Source organism: Tamandua tetradactyla, chromosome 3 (assembly GCF_023851605.1).
Source record: "Tamandua tetradactyla isolate mTamTet1 chromosome 3, mTamTet1.pri, whole genome shotgun sequence".
Lineage (NCBI taxonomy): Eukaryota > Metazoa > Chordata > Mammalia > Pilosa > Myrmecophagidae > Tamandua > Tamandua tetradactyla.
Window position 1 is genome coordinate 157,644,585 of NC_135329.1, and position 18,402 is coordinate 157,662,986.

At 35.8% G+C, this 18,402-nt stretch overlaps 1 protein-coding gene across 3 annotated transcripts in view; it reads left to right on the plus strand.

Moving 5' to 3' along the window:
- Positions 1–5,856: 5,856 nt before the first annotated feature.
- The window catches only part of ZNF804A (zinc finger protein 804A), a 283,463-nt gene continuing 270,917 nt past the window's right edge, over positions 5,857–18,402 (plus strand). For 2 of the 3 annotated variants that reach the window (XR_013172081.1, XR_013172082.1), the window contains exons 1-4: positions 6,230–6,337; positions 11,107–11,151; positions 12,526–12,613; positions 17,093–17,164. Coding sequence is in view for 1 of the 3 variants with exons in the window: in XM_077151978.1 (XP_077008093.1) it covers positions 6,227–6,337 (111 nt within the window). In the remaining 2 variants the exon portion in view is untranslated. Of the gene's footprint in view, positions 6,338–11,106; positions 11,152–12,525; positions 12,614–17,092; positions 17,165–18,402 lie in introns of all 3 variants that reach the window. The other variant, XM_077151978.1, reaches the window with a different exon arrangement.

Sequence of the window (18,402 nt, forward strand, 5' to 3'; positions counted from 1 at the left end):
CTGATTATTTTTAATAGTTGTTTATCATTCTATCATATGTATCATAATTTATGTACCTACCCCTTTATTAAAGATAATTTATTTTATTTCAAGTTTTGTATCAATATGAACATTTGAGAAATGTTTACTCGTAAATATCTTTTTATACTGGTACTACTGTAGAGAGTCTAGGAATGCAATGGCTGGGTCAAAAGTTACGTGCAATTTTAATTGTAATAGATATTGCTAGACTACTTTCCAAAAAGCCTATAAAACATACAAATGTAATAATTGTTCATCATTTTCTGTACTCATAATAATATATCTTACTGTTATACTTTTTTGGTAAATTCATTACACAGCATCCAATTATATTATTGGCAGCATATAAGAAACGTAGTTTTGAATCTTAAATTTGCAGTCTTGGCATCCATCCCAAGGCCACTTATCAGAATTGAAAATTAAGGAGGTAAGAAAGATACAAATAGACACTCAGCATCAGCTAAATATATTATATAGATATAACCAGTGATCGATCATTCTTTTAAAAATGTAAAGAAGTATATAATTTAAATTATTTTATTTGCCTCTTAAGGCTGAATCAAAGTAAGCAAAATTTGTGAAATTTCTCTCTAATACTTTTTGCATTTGCATTAATTCCACACATCCTCAAGTAAGTTGGTGTTCTGTTCTCTCAGCCTGAACCCATATTGGCTCTAAGCAAGGTGCCAGAAAATCAGAGAAATTAAAGCTTGAAAACACATATGATAATATCTGGCCATTCCTTTTCTTTTAGAGATGAAATTAAGAAAGTTTGAGTTATTATTTTTCCAATATTCTATGGTTGCTTAGTTGGACATGTCTTTAAGTGGTTTCTCACAAGGTGTCAATTGTGGTAGTGCCTACTCAAATATAGGTGGCATATTTCATTGATTCCAAGATGCTCTTTGGATTATAATATTTCTGTAGTTTAGATGTCCTATAACTACTGGCTTCTTACAGTTAATTGGGATTATGTTCTTATTTATAATTGTGTTAAATAAGGTATATCTTAAAATTAATGGGGTATTAGACATGAAAAAACACAGGATTTGGTTTAAATGGTCTCTAAATTTTAAAACCGAGCAGAAGTTATAGAAAAACAGCACCAAGAATTTAGGAAATGGACCTACATTTTGCATGTATCATTACTTTAAAAATTACCATTACCCTTCAAATCATACAATAAAAACAAATTTAGCTGCAACAATCAATACTGGTTCTTCAATACATATCTCATAATTAGCATATACCAGGGTTTCTTATATTCAAATGTCATATAGATCCTTTTAAAAGATTCTCTAGCAAGATTAAATTCACTCAGTATAATTTTACTCAAGTATATTAACATCAAAAGAGTTTTACAACCCCATATGTTTGTAGCTCTTTTTAAAACACAAACAAAACTATAGGAATTAAGTAGAAATACAATAGGCAAATATTCAAATTTATAATATTAATTTAATGCAATTGATGCCCTTGCTTTGCTACAGCCAAATTCTACCTCAAAACATGAATGTGCTTATGAGTGTACTTGTGTCAGTACTGACCTCAGCATGTCTGAAATGCATGCTGACTATGCTCTAGGGTGAATTTGTTCTCCCACCACTTTTCTCCAATTTAACTATGCCACATCTTCACTCAGGCATGATGGCGTGATATTATATGGCTTTATGTTAGGACAAATGAATTATCTATGTGTTAAATTCCTAGGCTCTTCCTCATTAGTTCTAAACAGGTAAAGTAGTAACACTAGGGACCTATGTGAACCTAAACAGGAATGAAAGCAAAGAGACAAACAGTGGCAGCACTTAGTTATAAATTATTGAGTATTATGGTTACACAGATGACTAAGAATATGCTTAATACTTTAAGGTCATTATGATAATGAAAAGAAAGTCTTAAATCCTTTTGATATAAACTGCAGCCACTAAAAATATATCACAGACACATTTGAGAAGGTTGGAATATTAATGTTCTTTCAGGATGATATTAGAATAGGAACACAGAAGTTCAAGGAAGACTGAGTTGCTAGGAACCAGAAGTGGATTTTTATTGTGGACCATTCAAAGTATTGACAAGAAGTTATCCAGATGAACAGACAATCCAGAGATTGTCATGAAAGGAAGTAGGAAAGCCAGGCATGTTGGAGATGGTAAGATATGGTCTCAAACAGTAGTAAGCCAACCCAAGGAAGAGTTACTTCATTCTAGAAGAACCAGAACAAGTGAATCAGGACAGAGGATCCAGAATCCAGAGATCCAGCCACTCTTCTGGGAAAGAAGATAGAACTTTGGTTTCATATATCAAGGTAACAACATTGTCCTAGTTTGTGAGCCAGGACAGATCAAGAAAAATACTCAGTTGCTCAGCAGAAAGGTAACATCTAGATTTTGGTTAAGCAAAGTAAGATAAGAGAAGGAGGCAAATCAATACAAGCACAAAGAGAGAATCTTATTTTGAACTGCAATTGTAGAAAGGAGGAAATGTCTTTTGAAAAAGCCTAAAAACTAATTGCAATTGTTTTCAACTTAGCCACTTAGTTAACACTTTTGTATTTTAAGGTGTAATAGTTTGGGGTTGGAAAGTTGGCATTTGAACATAAGTAATCTATAATTATCCCACAAAATACTTTAAAATATTTTCTGATTAAGAAATCTTGATTCTGCTTGTTTACAATACATGGTTAGATATTTGACCTAATCCATACGCTTTCAAAATCATTTGTTTTAAGTAATAGGAATAGACCATGGATAGCACAAGAGATTGTAACATGATAGGAAAACCAAAAACATTTATCCATGCACTTACTTTTTTACACCATGACAAAAGGAAAGAAATGGGAACAGCAAATGGAAGGACACAATAATTTGCCACTGTTTGCGAATCTGAACTTATTTGCCACAGAAAGGTATGCCTCTTCTCTGGTTGATGGGGGAGTTCCCATTTCCTACTTCTCTCTTCACTGTTTTTTGGCAAACTTCAGCCTAAAAAGTTCTTTATATGTTTGGAAATAAGAATTGCATTACGTCTAGTAGATGCTCACTGTGGTTAGAAAGCAGATAACGCATTTGATCCCTGAAGGAAGTGCTGTATATGGTGGTGGCTCATTGTCCTCCTGAATACTAAGATTGATGTATTAGAGTCTGCTGGCCAGAGAGCTCATTGTAGTGGCATATTGAGTATCACATAGTGTGATTAGTTTAATTTGAATGAAGGTTTAAATATGGCCATTCAATTGGGAATACGAATAAGCAAAGAGAATCTACAATCTTTTCTGAAATGTATGTTTTTGCAAGTTCAAGGTGTAGATACAGAATCTTGGTGATCACACTTAGTTTTAGGTAATTTTGATATAAATTACTACATGTGTAGATAAACAATGAATACAAATTTTAGGCAATACACTGAACAGGTATATTTCACATTCCTTTATGTATAGATGTGTATATAACATATACATGTATAGATGTGTATATGTATATATGCATACATATTTATTTATGTGCAAATGTTGTCATTAGAAACACAATATGACATTCTGTGTGGATGATATTCTATTTCATCGGACCATTCATGTAACTTTGATTCCTGTTTCCTGAACTAGGAATTGAACTTCATGCTGCAGATACAGATCTGAATATTTCACCAGAAGTTTGTTGAGGGGAATTACAACTTGCACATGTACAAAAATATCATCTTTTCTCTTCATGTATGGTTCTTCTTCCATTTCCTTAGACGCTTTATTGGCATGGTTCAGTATTAGTTAGTACAGATTTTATTTTCTGTCAAATATTGCAAGTTTCCAAAATTTCGAAAGTTGTAATGGAAACCATAAAGGTCATTAGTTCTACCCAAAGTTACTTCTTCACAGAATGCCTGCATCTTCAAAATAGAAATTAAAAATAACTCAGTAATAATAGGAATCAGAAATGGATTTAATTTCCACACAATGTTGGTGGCGATCAGTTAAAGACTCCCCACTCCCCAACAGCATTATGCTCATACTTAGTTATGTCAATTCATTGTGATCTGTTCCACAGAGGATATTTTGAAAATTCCAGTCCTCTTTCTCTCAAGACTTTCAGACTCCCCCAAGTGGATATCTGAGAAATTTAGCCAAGTGCCCCTAAATAACTCTGCCAATTCATAATAATCTTTGATCAATTCACAGCAACTTTTTTCTTTCTTTAAATTGAAGCATGACAAATGGAGACTTTCACTTTAGATGGATTTAGTGCCCCCCTCTTTTAGCACCTAAGATTAATAATTTATTCACATGATTATTGCCTCCCTTACAAACATTCTTTCTCTCTCCTCTCTTATTTTCCTTTTTAAAATAAGTGAAATCAAATTGGCACATTCATTAAAGAACTATATCGTGGTTTTCAGGGTCACTGCTAAATAACCCTATAACCCAGAATAGAATGTCTTACAACCTTGACCTCCAAATAAACAAGATAAACACAGTTTATATCAAAATGCATTTTGCTCTGATATAGGGGCATCAGAATGTCTGGAATGTGCTTTAACCAATTAAGCCATTCAAGGCAAGAGAAAAATGAAGCCTTCAGTAAATCCATTGAAGGCACCATCTTCTAGCCTCCCACTGACTATTATCGATCTTTTTGAGTGCCGGCTAATGAGTCCTATATATACCTGATGGGTTGCTCTCACTCCACCACCTCAGAGGAGCTAAACTTACACAAAGAGAAAATCAACTGGGTGGGAGGGAGGATGGAACAACCAGGCTGATGGCTGCCCTGGCCCTTTCAAAACCAGCCCGATGGCCTGTCTCCAGAGAACGCACTAGACCCCATTCCCTACTTTCGGTGCCAAACCCATTAGTTCGTTTGCGCCAGATTTTCCATTCAGGTCGCTTCTAGGGCGAATGCTTTTGTTCGCTTACCACTCTTTGTAGTGGGAGAACTATAGAGAAATGCAAAGCAAGCTCGTGGCAGCCGCTCCTTTGCGGCAAAGCACCGCGTTCTGCTCAGCTTTGACAAATGAGGTTCTCAGGGGAGGTGGGAGAGGGGAACGCCAGGATGAGGGACACAAAAAACAGGAGCCTGTTTTTACCCTTTATTTACTTACACTAGCATAGCGACAATTCCCCTCCCCCACTCCTAAACTATCATCAACACAAGCGCTTAAAATTCTCTACAAAGGGGTGGGGTGAGGGGTGGGGGTATTTTCTTTCCTCCTTTCCATGAGACTATGAGTAGGATACCAGCTTCCATGCCAAATTGTATAAATAAAATCAAATAAGCCAAACCTAATGGTAAGTAACTCTTTTGGGAGAGAAGCCGCTGCTGGCACCTGCCGAGATTCGCTGCAGTTGGAAGCGTTTAGCTTTTGTATTGAATTCTTTATTTAATCCCCCTCCCCTCCCCCACCCTCGACTGCCAGGCAGGAAATCACTGACTCTTCATTTTCCCCTCCGCCCCCACCTTACAGGAGTCTCCCACTTCTCCGTCACCGGCCGTTCTGCCTCCCGCCCGCGGTGGCCGTCGCGTCCCTCGCCCTCTGAGGCCGCCGCGCCGCGCGGGGGGTGCCCGGCTCGTTGCGCGCTCCCACTCGCGCGCGGGCTGTGGGTCCTGGCGGCGGCCGGGGAGGGCGGGAGGAGGCAGCGGGTGACAGATGTACTCCTCTGACAGCTCTCAGTATCAGCCCAGTGGCTCCCTGCCATTGGTTCAGTGCAATGGACCGGCAACGCCGCTCACTATAATAACACTCATGCCTGCGAGCAGAAGCAACTCCGAGTGCGGACGCCGTGCGCTGGGGATGCTGCTGCCGCTGCTGCCACCGCCGCCGCCGCTGCCTCGCGGGCGACTCCCGTTGTCCGGTTTTGTTCGGCGGTGGTGCCGGCACTGACTCGAGGTCGCTCGGTCCTGCCTGCCGGTCCCTCTCCGAGCCCGGGATACTCCCGTGGGCTCATCGTCCCGAGGCGAATTAGGAGAGAAAAACACACACACAGAGAGAGAGAGAGAGAGACGGAAAGGAGCGCGGGGAGGATGCGGAGGCGGAGGAGCCTCGGTGCGCACGGCCGAGGGGTGTAGTGAGCCGTTCCCCGGAGGTCGTGCGAGAGTGGCGGCGGTTTGCCCTCCTGCGGGTCCCAACCTACAGTTCCCGGGCACCGGCGCGCTGCGGCTGCCGGCGCCGGGTGCATGGAAGCGGCGACTGCGGTGGAGGAGGCGGCGGCTGCCTCATGGAGTGTTACTACATTGTCATCAGCTCCACGCATCTCAGCAACGGACACTTTCGCAACATCAAGGGAGTTTTCCGGGGCCCACTCAGCAAGAACGGCAACAAAACTCTGGTAATCGCCTCTGTTTCCTCCTCTCTAGAATAATTCTGTCTCCCTACTCTCTCCTCTCTCTCTCTCTCTCTCTCTCTCTCTCTCTGCCCTGCCTGTTGGGGCATTTGGAAGGTGTGCTTAGTTGAGGTTGCTGTAAGGTTTTGGAGGTGTCTCGATCCAATCTGGTTTATAATGTATTCATTTATTTATACTATGGGAGTGGGATGAGAATTTTGAGTAGAAAAAGAAAGAAATCTTGGGACTCTGTGATTCTGGCTTTCGCAGACACTTCGACAACGCTTCGGACGCTCTCCATCTCATTTATTACCACAGTTCTCCTTATTTGTGGCAAATTCTGCCAACAGAACCTTTTTTAAAAGGAAAGAGAAATACCCTAGCAGCAGGTGACCCCATGACATCTTTCGGCTTAGGGAGCTGAAGGTGAATAAGGATGTAGGTGTCCCTGATGGAAGCAGGGAGCCATGTGGCATGTGGCGGGTCGGATGGAGTGACGGTCTTCTAAGGAGTTTCTATTCAGGCTGTCTCCTAAAGGATTGGCAGAGAACTTGTCTAGTATGGAGTTGTCAAGACTAAGCTTAGCTGAGTGACTCCAGAACCCCATGCTGACAACTTTCCTCTATTCACTCTAAAGAGATTGGGGATAAGCATGAGGGGCGATGGCTATGTCACTATCAGAGCTACTAGGAAACATGAGAGACAAAAACCCATGAAGCCTCTGGAATGTTCTCAGTGGACCACAGAGCTTCGTCTTTCAGTATTCTGGTAGGAAGAGCACTCCTGATTGGTGGGAGAAGATAGGCTGAACATTGAGACAGTGCAGAGAAATGGCTCATACTTTTTATCCAATCTTCTCTTAGTTACAGACCTCCCTGCAGAACTAACTGGCATGAGTTGGTATCTCTAAAGAAGCATACACTTCCATAAACAGAAAAAAAAAAAAAGGAAAAAAAAAAGAAGTAGAGGAAAGTCTCATTAGGCTGAGCACTGCAGAGAGAAAAGGCAGAATATGATAACATGCAAATATGTGTCTGGGTCCAGCAGCAGGCAGCCCCCTCCTCCCCCTTTACAAAGTGATTACTTAGTTTGAATGACTGGAGAGTGGAAGTTTAAGGATAGACTCAAACCAAAAGTAAATATGCTTAATCTATTTTTCTTAAAATATGATTCCAATTGCACATATATGTACATATACATATGTATATACATACATACATGTATATACACATATATATATCACAATGGTGTGTGTTTTTCAAGAATGAAAAATTCTCACCTGAAGTTTTAAATTAAGTCTAACATTGATGTCATGCATTTTACCCTTTTTTTTTTTTGCCTTGGATCTTTTGGTTCCCTCTTCTCAGCTCATTTAAAACTCAAAAAACCCAACTAGTTTGTTGTTTTTATTGCTGCTCTGGATGTGGTCATTAGTGATGACTAATGTTAATGACTAGTGTTAAAAGAGAGCGCAAATACTCTTCCTCAGTCTTTCTTAGTGGAGTCCTAGACAGAGGCTAAAGGAATTGTAGAAATTGTTCTGACCCTACCTAGAGAGCTCAACCTGGACTGTGGGGAAACCCTTCATTTTGATTAAACATTAGTTTGTTTTTAAACCAAGTTTCACTTGCGGGAAAGGCAAACTCATTGAAAAAGAGCTCATCTCCTAGTTACAATAATGCTTTGGGTCATAGAAGAAAAATCAGTTATTTGCCAAATTTTCACGTGTTAAAATTCTGTTGATCTTGATTCTTCAATCAACCTTGAATTTCTAACAATTGTTGGTCTTGTTTATACTGACTTGTTTGTTATGTGTTTTGAAGTTGATTGGTGCTTTATCACTCATACTAACAAAAGGGAGATTAAAGTTTAGATTTGTCAGTGTAAGTTTGTGATTAAAATGGGTGATAAAAAGCAGTTACCTAAGTGAGATTAATAAATCTAAATATCCATAAGTGTCAGAAGCAACAAACAGGCATAGAAGGTTTAGCAATAGCTAAACCTTGGAAAATACATAGCTGGTACTTGCAGGCTGATACTTGCAGGCTGGTACTGGTTTATAAGCTGCCCAAATTTGTATTTTCTTTAGAAGAGATTTACACTGATTAAAATAATGTTGATTTTATTTCATGATCCAAGTATATTAGAAACTGTTTCTTTACAAAATAATGTTTTATGTATGATATCTAGATACCTTTGGAAGAGTTTTGTTATTGAAGAGAATATACTTTGTGACTATATTTAAAGTAAAAGAGAAGAATTCTATATGTTTTCATTAATGAATGTTTTTAATTGAAAATAGAGCCATCTATACCCTTATCTTAAAATGTATTCTTTACGGTACATAGGACAATCTGAGAACTTTCTACAAACTGAAAGCTAATACTACAATCTATAAACTAATGGGCAACATAAAACCAGACATGAAACTTCTATGAATTTGTAACTTTAATAAGCAACATAAATATTTTCTAAGAATGTATAGACCCTACATTTTGAAAATTTTCAAGTAAAAACAGATGCATATCTTGTTTTTATTACAGCTTCATAGGGCAATATTTCTGAAATTTTTTCTACCTTTTTTTTTTGATTTTGATTTATTTTGAATTTTGTCCTTAAATGCATCATCATATTCCTACACTTTGAAATATGTTTTAATTAAAAAGCATTTTAATAATATTTTAAGTGTTTCTATTTCAGAAAAGCACAGCCAAAACCACAAAATCATTCAAGGAAAAAATGCTTTGATTTTATCCAAAGAAATTCCAATCATTAAATATCACTGGATATTTAATGAGAGTTTCAAATTTTGGATTAAAAAAATTGATTTTAAATCCTTCAAAACATATATAGGATTAATTTAAGATAGCCAATAACTGCTAATACAGTGTTCTTTCCTGAATTAGAAGTTACTTATAGAATCACTAGCGCAACTCAGATTTCAATGACATTGATTTGTTACTCTAGCCTTAAATCCAGAATGCTATTCTGCTACTCATACCTAGGAGATCATCAAAATATACACTCCTTCCTGTAGGTTATATTATAGCATCAAAACATAAAAGTTGGGTATGAGGGAGAAGCATACTTACTTGTAAGACTATGCCATTGTGAATCTTGAACTTATTCATGAGATTTTAAAATGTATTCTATTTGACATGTTCAGCTAAAAATAATACAAATATCCATTTTGTAATGTCCCAAAAGGAAAGAGAAAAGTCAAACTACTTGTCTTGATCACTGTTTTAAATTGTATCATAACCATGATAGAACTTTAATTCCATTAAGTGAAAATTAAGCTATTTAAAAATGCTCCTAAATATTTCCAAGTTATAAGGTTTAATCACAATGAATAAAGTTGGCCTTCCATGTATACCCATTCTTTTTCTTTAGATTATTCCGCCCACCGTTATGTAAACATTTAGTTACACTTTTGTCTTTCAATTATCCTAAAAATTACTTTGCCTTAATTATAGATTTTTAAATAACTGCTTTAAATATGGATTTGGGCATTTGACTTTGGAGCTTTGGAAATCATTACTAATTTGTTCATTCTATTAGTTGGCCAGCATTCTTATATCTCATGCTTCAATTATGTCTATTTCACTGGTGACAGTATTAAAACAAAATGAATGGTTGGTGTTTCGAGATGAGTGACTTAATAGCATGGTGCAGATTTCCAGACTCCAGAAATATTTCCTTTACAAATTATCTACTAAATTATGAAATCTATAGGGGGTGGTAGGATGATGCTTATGCTCATAAAGAAATTACACTGTGTCATCTGTTGATTGAAGACACATTGCTTTCCCATTTTCTTCCAGGCATGAAGAAATGGTGCCAGACCCATAGACTAATTTGAAATCAAATTTATTCTACTTCTTATCTTCCAGTATGCAAACATCACTAATTTCTGTCTGGCTTAGGCCCTGTCTCTGTAGGCTGCCCTTAATTATCAGTAAAGCAATTGCTAGGATTATCAAGAAAAGAAATATTAATTTATTAATTGGTTCTCAACATATTTTTTAATTCATTCAGACTTATTGAGATGCCTCAGTTGCAAAGCTGTATTCTAGGCACCACAAGCTAAGATATATTCAGGGATGCGCCTACTCATTTTGAATAATTTTATAAGGTGGGAAAAAGTCTGGGTTCTGTTCATATATGTAGGAAATCACTAAAAATAGGTCTTTAATATCTACTACATGGCTTTTTATTTTAATTATCATTATCTAAAATAACATTATTATACATTTCTTGCTCTTTTATATTTTTTACATATCCCAGAGAATGTAATTTAAGTTTTCTCCATTTATTGAACCCATTTTACTAACGCATTTAAGATTGTGCGGAAGACTAGAGACTAGGTATTGAGTTGGTGCTGATAAAAAAAAAAAGTTTCAATTCCCAGTGCTTGCCCATGCCAAAAAAAAAAAAATATATATATATATATATATATATATATATACACACACACATTGTCTGTCTATCTATCTGTCTATCTATCTATCTATCTATCTATCTATCTATCTATCTATTATTGTTAATGTCTCCTACAGAGGTCAAGGTGATGGTGACTTAAGGCGTTATCTTAATATATTCCCAATTGTTCCTACTTTATAAATTTGTTCACATAATCAGTTTAGTTGGGTATTCTTTCAAATTTCTTTTCACCTCTTAAATGCTCAATATTAAAGACCATCTTGTGTCTGCTTTCATTTCTCTAAACTTTGAGGTGTCCTATAGTCTTTGCTTTATTTGTTTTTTTATTGTAGCAAAACTTTACATCATGTGCATCTTGCAGAACACCTTTTATTCAGGTAAGGAGAGTCACTAATAAGTGAAATTGGTATTCTAACTACTCAAAAATGTAGCAATAGTTTAAGGCAAATGTTGTCAGGTAATACCTATGATTCCTACATAAATTTGTTAGTTCATTGAATTATTTTAGATAGCTGAAATTCAAATAGTGACATAATATCGTGTCTTTATTTTTCGCTTCTGCAACATTATTTTCTAGATTATTGATGACAGCATTTACATTTTTCCTGAAAATACAGGGCAGCAAGAGCTTTAGGTACCATCTAGTCCAGAGATTTCATGGGGTTGCATTCAGGGCCAAATTCTGGCTTCAGAAGTAATTTGTTTGGTATACACAGTATTTAAAAATGTTTGAGTTTAAATGCCATTCAGAGAAGAATCATTTCCCCATTTGCCACTGTCTACAATGCTTTTTATTATTATATAGGCTCTTCACTAATTTATAACACCTGCTTGACCAACAAAGTCATGTGAATTTCCTACTCTTTGTTTAGCTCAAGAATCAAACTTTACCTATGGGAAGAGAGAAGTGTTTTCATCATACTGCACCTATCTTTTCTGTATTAACTTTAGGAAGCAAATGATATTCAAAGTTTTTCAGCATATTTGTATTTTTCTATAGTATCTGTTTGTTATATACTGATTGAAATGCTTAGTAGTATTCTCTAGGTCAAGTATCTAGGAATGTTATCTTAATAACGTGAGTATTTGTAGGTGACACATCTTTTGCATTTTCAACTTGTTACTCAGGCCACTTGGCATTTTTGGCATTTTCCTGTTTTCCATTATTTAAAAATTAATTTTTGAAAATGATTTTATTCTTTAAGTAATTTATATTTTAAACAAACATATTTAATTCAGCTCACTTATTTCGAATACAGTTAATTGAAAATATTATGCAGAAGGGAGATCATAATTTTTAAACAATTGTGTTGATAAGAGCTGGAATAGTTTCCTCCAGTAATTCTGTTTAACCAAGATAGCATTATAGAAAAACAAGTGCTATAGAGCAGGAGTTTGAGTAATCCTTTTGAAAAAATAGTAACAATTGATGATGTTCTGCAGGTAAAATTAATGAAAAAATAATGTGTATTTATTTATCACTTTTTTAAATGCTGACACAAAAATTGGATTATGTTTTTAGTAATTTTCTTTTTCTAACAATTTTAGCCTGAAACCGGTTGATCTGTTTTATCTCATTCACAAACGGCCGTTGCCTCTGAGAAAATCCTTTCCACACATACTACTTTATGTTGGTGTTTTCAACTAGCAAGTCCCCATTAATTTTATAAAGGTATTGCAGTGTACTTGCCAGCATAGTATAAGATAAAATGGAGTCATTAATAATTAAAACTCAGTCCTAATTTTCACAGTAAACAAAGTCCATTACCTAATGCAGTGTTCTGGATTCTTTCATAATGGGTTGACACCGGTGGAAGAAAGGTATATCTTTGTCTAAATGTAAGTACATTTAACATACTAAATGTTTATGATGGTAATGCCTTGTTCACAATATAATAAAATATTTTCTTTAATAACTTTAGAAAAATAAGCTATACTGTGGAGCAGTTTAAAACACCTCTTTTGCAATATGATAAACAACTTTTTGAAATATAAATCGTTTGTGGATTTGACTGGAAGAAGGTAAAGTTGCTATTGTTCAACTATTTATTAAGGTTTAAAACTAATAAGCCTTATTGTGGCATATTTTATCAAGACATTTATAATAGTTTTATTTGAAATATTTACTGAATTGCAATCCAGTTCTCAATGATAATAACCATCCCAAGAAAAACTATGTAAAATATTATCTGTTCAGTTCCAACAGTTAATCACACATGCACTTCTTGTATTTGAAGAAAATAAGTCTAGCTTTAAATGAAATACATATTCTTAAACTTAATATCAAAAGTGGTTTTGCTAGCCAGTATTTAAGAAAATAGGCTTAAAATTGAGGTACATAAAATGAAGGGCTTACTTTTTTTTAAACAAAATAAAGCATGAAAAAAATACAGAATGATGTCGGTGCCCACCAATCAGAGACCACCAGAAACAGAGCTCCGATTGAATCAAGTTATAATTTTTGGAACAAGGTAAACTGGACACCAGTGGAACCCTTTTGGACATCTCATGAAGAACTACAGAAGACATTTTATAGGAGGTGCGATTATATGAGTTTTTTTTGTGGAGAGTTTATTAAAGCAATATTTTATTCTGGATCAGGTACAGTCAGAAAGCAGGGCCAATTCTATGCTTAGTTCTTAGTACTTTTCATCTAAGGGGCAGAGAAACAGAGTAGCGGTCATTAGTAAAGGAAAGGATTGTATCAAAAAAGAGGATGTACATAGCCATATGGGCAATGAAGTCTAGACAATGAAGGAGAATTTGGGAGTTCTGGACTTCTTATGGGGGCATCATTGGTGATAGGGTACAGTAGGATTAGTTCTGATAATCCCAGTGCAGGTCTCGGTAGCAGAAGTAGTGAAGGATGAGAGAGGGGTGGGAGTCCTGTGGGAGCACTCAGGTTTCTTGAGTTCACCTTTTACTCTGTGAGACTGGATTAAGCACAGCCCTTCTCTGAGCCCCAGTACTCTATCCTTAGGACTAATGAAGTTTTCTGGCACAGAGGCATGGTTGCTCCTAGTGTTGATATTCTCTCACAATTTCTGCCACTGGAATTCAAAGTATTAACAGAAATTCATAGGTAAATCCATCCATATTGCCTTGTTTGTGTCCTTGACATAGAGTCTAACACAAGGAGAGAATGTAATGTGCAGCAACAAAGTTTTGCTTGAATAGATATTAGAAAAATTCTGGAACTCTGGTAGTTGTCAAGGAGCGCAAATGGATTGTAGAAAGCTGGTAATTTGGGGGCAATAAGTTCCAGAAAGGGAGGTGACACTCATCAGCTTTAATGATGAGAGATTTGTATTGAATGATTTTTCTTACAACTGGTCAGGACATACAGGTGGGATAAAATATGAATTCCCTCTGTGTTTAATGAAAATGTCTCAAGTTGCACAGTCCAGTGATTCCCAAGAAGGTGCCAGTGGAAATGCCATAAATTTTCCTTTGTGATCTCTCTTTCAAAGCTTGATATTTAGCAAATCACACTTCTTGCTGAAGACACGTGACTTCTGATTAAAGTACCTTCATAATAGGTGAAGAGGTGCTTTCACTCCAGGACTGGGTTTTTGAATTCAGTTTGACACATCTTCATCAAAAATGCTTACTCTTCTACCATAATCTAGTTGTGAATAAAACGAACTCTTTCAAACAAGAAAGATTTCAGCCCAAATCCTAAATTTACTTTTGTATCAGTAAAGAGTTGATTTTAGTTGCTTGTAACCAAAATCCCACATATAAACTGTATATCTAAATGGTGTTTTACATATATATATTTATAAGTGCATATACATATACTATATATACTCACATTTGATTTTTTTTTCATTAAATGATACATGTGCAAGTAGATATTTTCTAAATGTAAATGGCTCAGTGCTATCAGGGCTAATGTCTCCTTTATTTTTTCACCTATTTCCTTTGGTTATAAGATGGTTACTGATCACATTACGGCATCTCCTTTACAATCAAGAACAACGAGTAAGGAAAAAGGGCAAAAAGTTTACTGTTCCTCTTTTTACGATATTCCATCTTTAAATAATGTCTGCTCACAGACATAATCTCTTAGGCAGAGAAGAATCACATGACTGCTTTTCTGTGCCAGGAAGTATAGAAACATTTCTTAAGACCAAGCACATTACTAATCCCAATAAAATCAGTACTATGTTAGTAAGAAAATGAAATGATAATGGTTATCTATCAGGTAAGAATAGTCTCTACACAGCTAGTCACTAGATCTGTGACTTGGTCAGGTTCTCTTCTCCTCTGTCAGTTTTATTATCTTTAAATAGAGGTGAAAATAATATCTACCAGAGAGACTGGTTTGCAAATCAAATAAGATGATATGTATAAAGCAATCTGAGTAAGTTTTGTCACATAACTCTCCAATAAATGTTAGCTATCAGCAGTATTCATAGCTGTATCAGAATCTCATGTTCATTCAACTCAAAATATATGAATTTAGTTAATTTGGACCCTGTTATTAATGAATTGTATCAATATTTTTTCTCACTTTACCCAGGTCATACTCACTCCATCTCCAAATTTGATTAAAACCTCCTCCCTTAAACATAAACTAGGACCTGGATATTTAGGAGCTATAGAGATGAAAATACTGTAGAAACCTTCACAGATCAGTCATTCTTTGACTCATAGAGTTCATGGACTATACTCTGTATTGCTAGATATATGACTCTTGAGGAAACCATAAGATTTCTTTTGATTCTATCCACTACTAACTTTCTATAACTGTTTCCCTTGCAATTCTTCTTGGGTCACTGCAGTTCTGATGTTACCAATTAATATTTACACTAGGGGGCGGCATAACATTTCCTCTTGCTCTCATATAGACAAGCATAATAAATAACCATAGATTAATAGATTTGTCAGATATTGTTACCACGGGTTTAGTAACTAAAAGTCACTCTACATTTTCACTGACCAGGAAGTCAGTAAGGAAATGCAACATAGGTGTGATGTATTTGTTATGTACTTTATTTCTGTATTTAAGCAAGTTATCACCACTGGTCATTATCAACTTCAGTCACACATAGTATATGTAGTAAGATGGTGCTGAGATAGCAGCTGCTGTTCAAATATACCCTTGCTAGACAGTCATTCTTGGCTATAAAAGTACCTGTTGAAATTAATGCTAATTTTTCTAGGTTCTTTTAAGTACCTTCAGCCTACTAGTTTCATGAGTCTTAATGCTCAGTTTACTTCTACATCAGTTAATCCATAATTAAATTTGATTGAAATTTTCATGCTCTACTTTATTAAGCAAAATAAAGGTGGCTTGTGATCTCCATTATTTGTTGAAACAAGAATAGCTGAAACATGAATTAAGGACTATGTAATACTCTGAAATCCATCCCTCATTTTTTATGACTGTCATCAAAGTAATGATGCAGAAAAAATAGTTGGAAAAAAACCCTGAGACCATAATGTCTAAGTTTTGCAAAATTTAATGGAGTTTCCTCTATAACAATTGAAATTGCATTTCTTGGGAAAAAGGTACAGATAGCACACGATAACACAAACTATTCTATTTGTATTACTGATCATCGTGAAATTATTGCTACAACATGAGAGATGCAATTTTATGGATCAGGACTTAGAGGAGTTCATATTATGATACTTGCTACTACTCTAAAACACATGAGGTTGTTTTGCAGGTAGACTGGTATCAGTGGAATTTCAGTTATACCAAATTATATTTTTCTTCCCTGGAGAGCCACATTTAAGCAATCTATTGTCACATTATTCTGCAGTAAAGAATTAGTGAAATAAAAAATAAAAATAGTTAGTAATCATTATAATTCATCAAAACAAACTGGTCCTCTTTGTACAGTATAACAACTGTACATTTATGTTTACAGCTAACATAGCTGTAAACATAAATTGATGATGTAAGAAAAAAATTAGATACTGAGAATGTTATTTACCTATAATGCTCAATTGCTTTGATTAAAGTACTATGCCAGTCACTTAATTCACATATGTTATAGTCTTAGGAATTATTTGGCATTCAGGCACCAAATGTTCCAAATACTTTGACTCATCAAAACTGTGCCAATACTATTCTATAAACTGTAGAAATATAGATTATGTGAGAGACTCTCCTCTCTTATCTCTCAGCACCCTACATAAATTAAGTTCAGTATCTTTTCATAGGCACAAGGCAAACAGTTATTTACACACAGCATAATATCTCATCCCTCTCTCTCTCTCCCTCCCCACACTATATGTAGTCTAGGAAAGCAGAAATGATATTGTTATTCCAGTATTCAGCCTGTCGCCATGTTTATTTCTCAGAAAGCACAGAGAACTCTACTTACAGCGTCGGTCAGAGCCAGAGATCAGAACAACCATTTTCTTGAAAAGATGGTAAGAATTTACTCCCATCTAGCCATCAGAGTTCTGAAAATAGTTGTGGTAAATTTATGGGAAATCTGAAAGAATTCAGCCACCGAAGTTCTACTGGATGACCACAATTGCTAGGAATAAAAAAAATAATAATTGAAAAAATAAAAGAAAAGGATCATTAACTCCTCAGGCAGTAAACAAAAATGTAAAAATGTAAGTTAAGATAAGAAGGTATATCAATTTAAATAGGGTGATGCTACATCCAGTTTTGCCTGGACAGTCTCAGTTTATGCTTGTCGTTCCGGCATGAGTAATAATAGTGCTTCTTTTAACTCTCACCTACTCCCATTTGGATGATAAATTATATGGTCATGCACTAAATATAAAAATCTCCGTAGTGGCTGAAAGTAGCCTGAATTTATTTCTGTCTGTATCCTGGCTTGAGTTCTGTGTCCTTTTAGGATTTGTAGACTCATGTAAGACCAGGTATCTATAAAAGATGTCTTAACATGATACTTGAATATCTTTTCAACAATCCCAACGTTCATGATATGCAGTGATATAAGGAGTGTAGTTATTCTGCTTTCCCACCTTTTGGCTGCTCGAGTTGAACTGCATGAAGGAAGAAGGGATTTTCAGAGGCAGGGTGCTGCAAAGGCACAGGGTCAGTTGGATTTTATTTGAGGCAACTGCCCCAGGTTCAAAGGAGAGGAGAGCCAAGGTGGCCAAGCACCAGCCTTGTCAGTGGAAAGTGCCTGGAACTGAAAAGCTAGCCACAATATTCCAAGCTATTTCATTGGAAGAATTTTGCCCAAGCAATGCTAGTTTTGGTTCTTCAACAAGCCTGATTCAACAGGCCCCCTTTAAATCTGTCAGCTACCTAATACTCTGCCAGTAAATGCATTATATGCTTCATTTAATGAGTTAATTTTGGTTATTTTTTGCTGTGAAACCAGACTAGAATTAGAGCAATTGTAGAATTTGATGTTTTTTTTCAAGGAAATGAACATTGTTGTTGAGTTTTACACATGAAAAGTTTTGACAGTTTTACTCCTTCCTTTGCTTCAAATCATTTCATCCCCCATTCTTTTTATTTTTTCTTTTGGTAGTAAAAAGTGTTCAGGCTTTGGAACTAGACACCTGAGTTTGAATTCTGGTTGCATAACCTGGGCTAGGTATTTAACCCTTCTTAAATTGTCTCTTTAACTATAAATAGCAAAACTTACAGTTCATTACGTTCCTGCTATCTGCCAAATGCT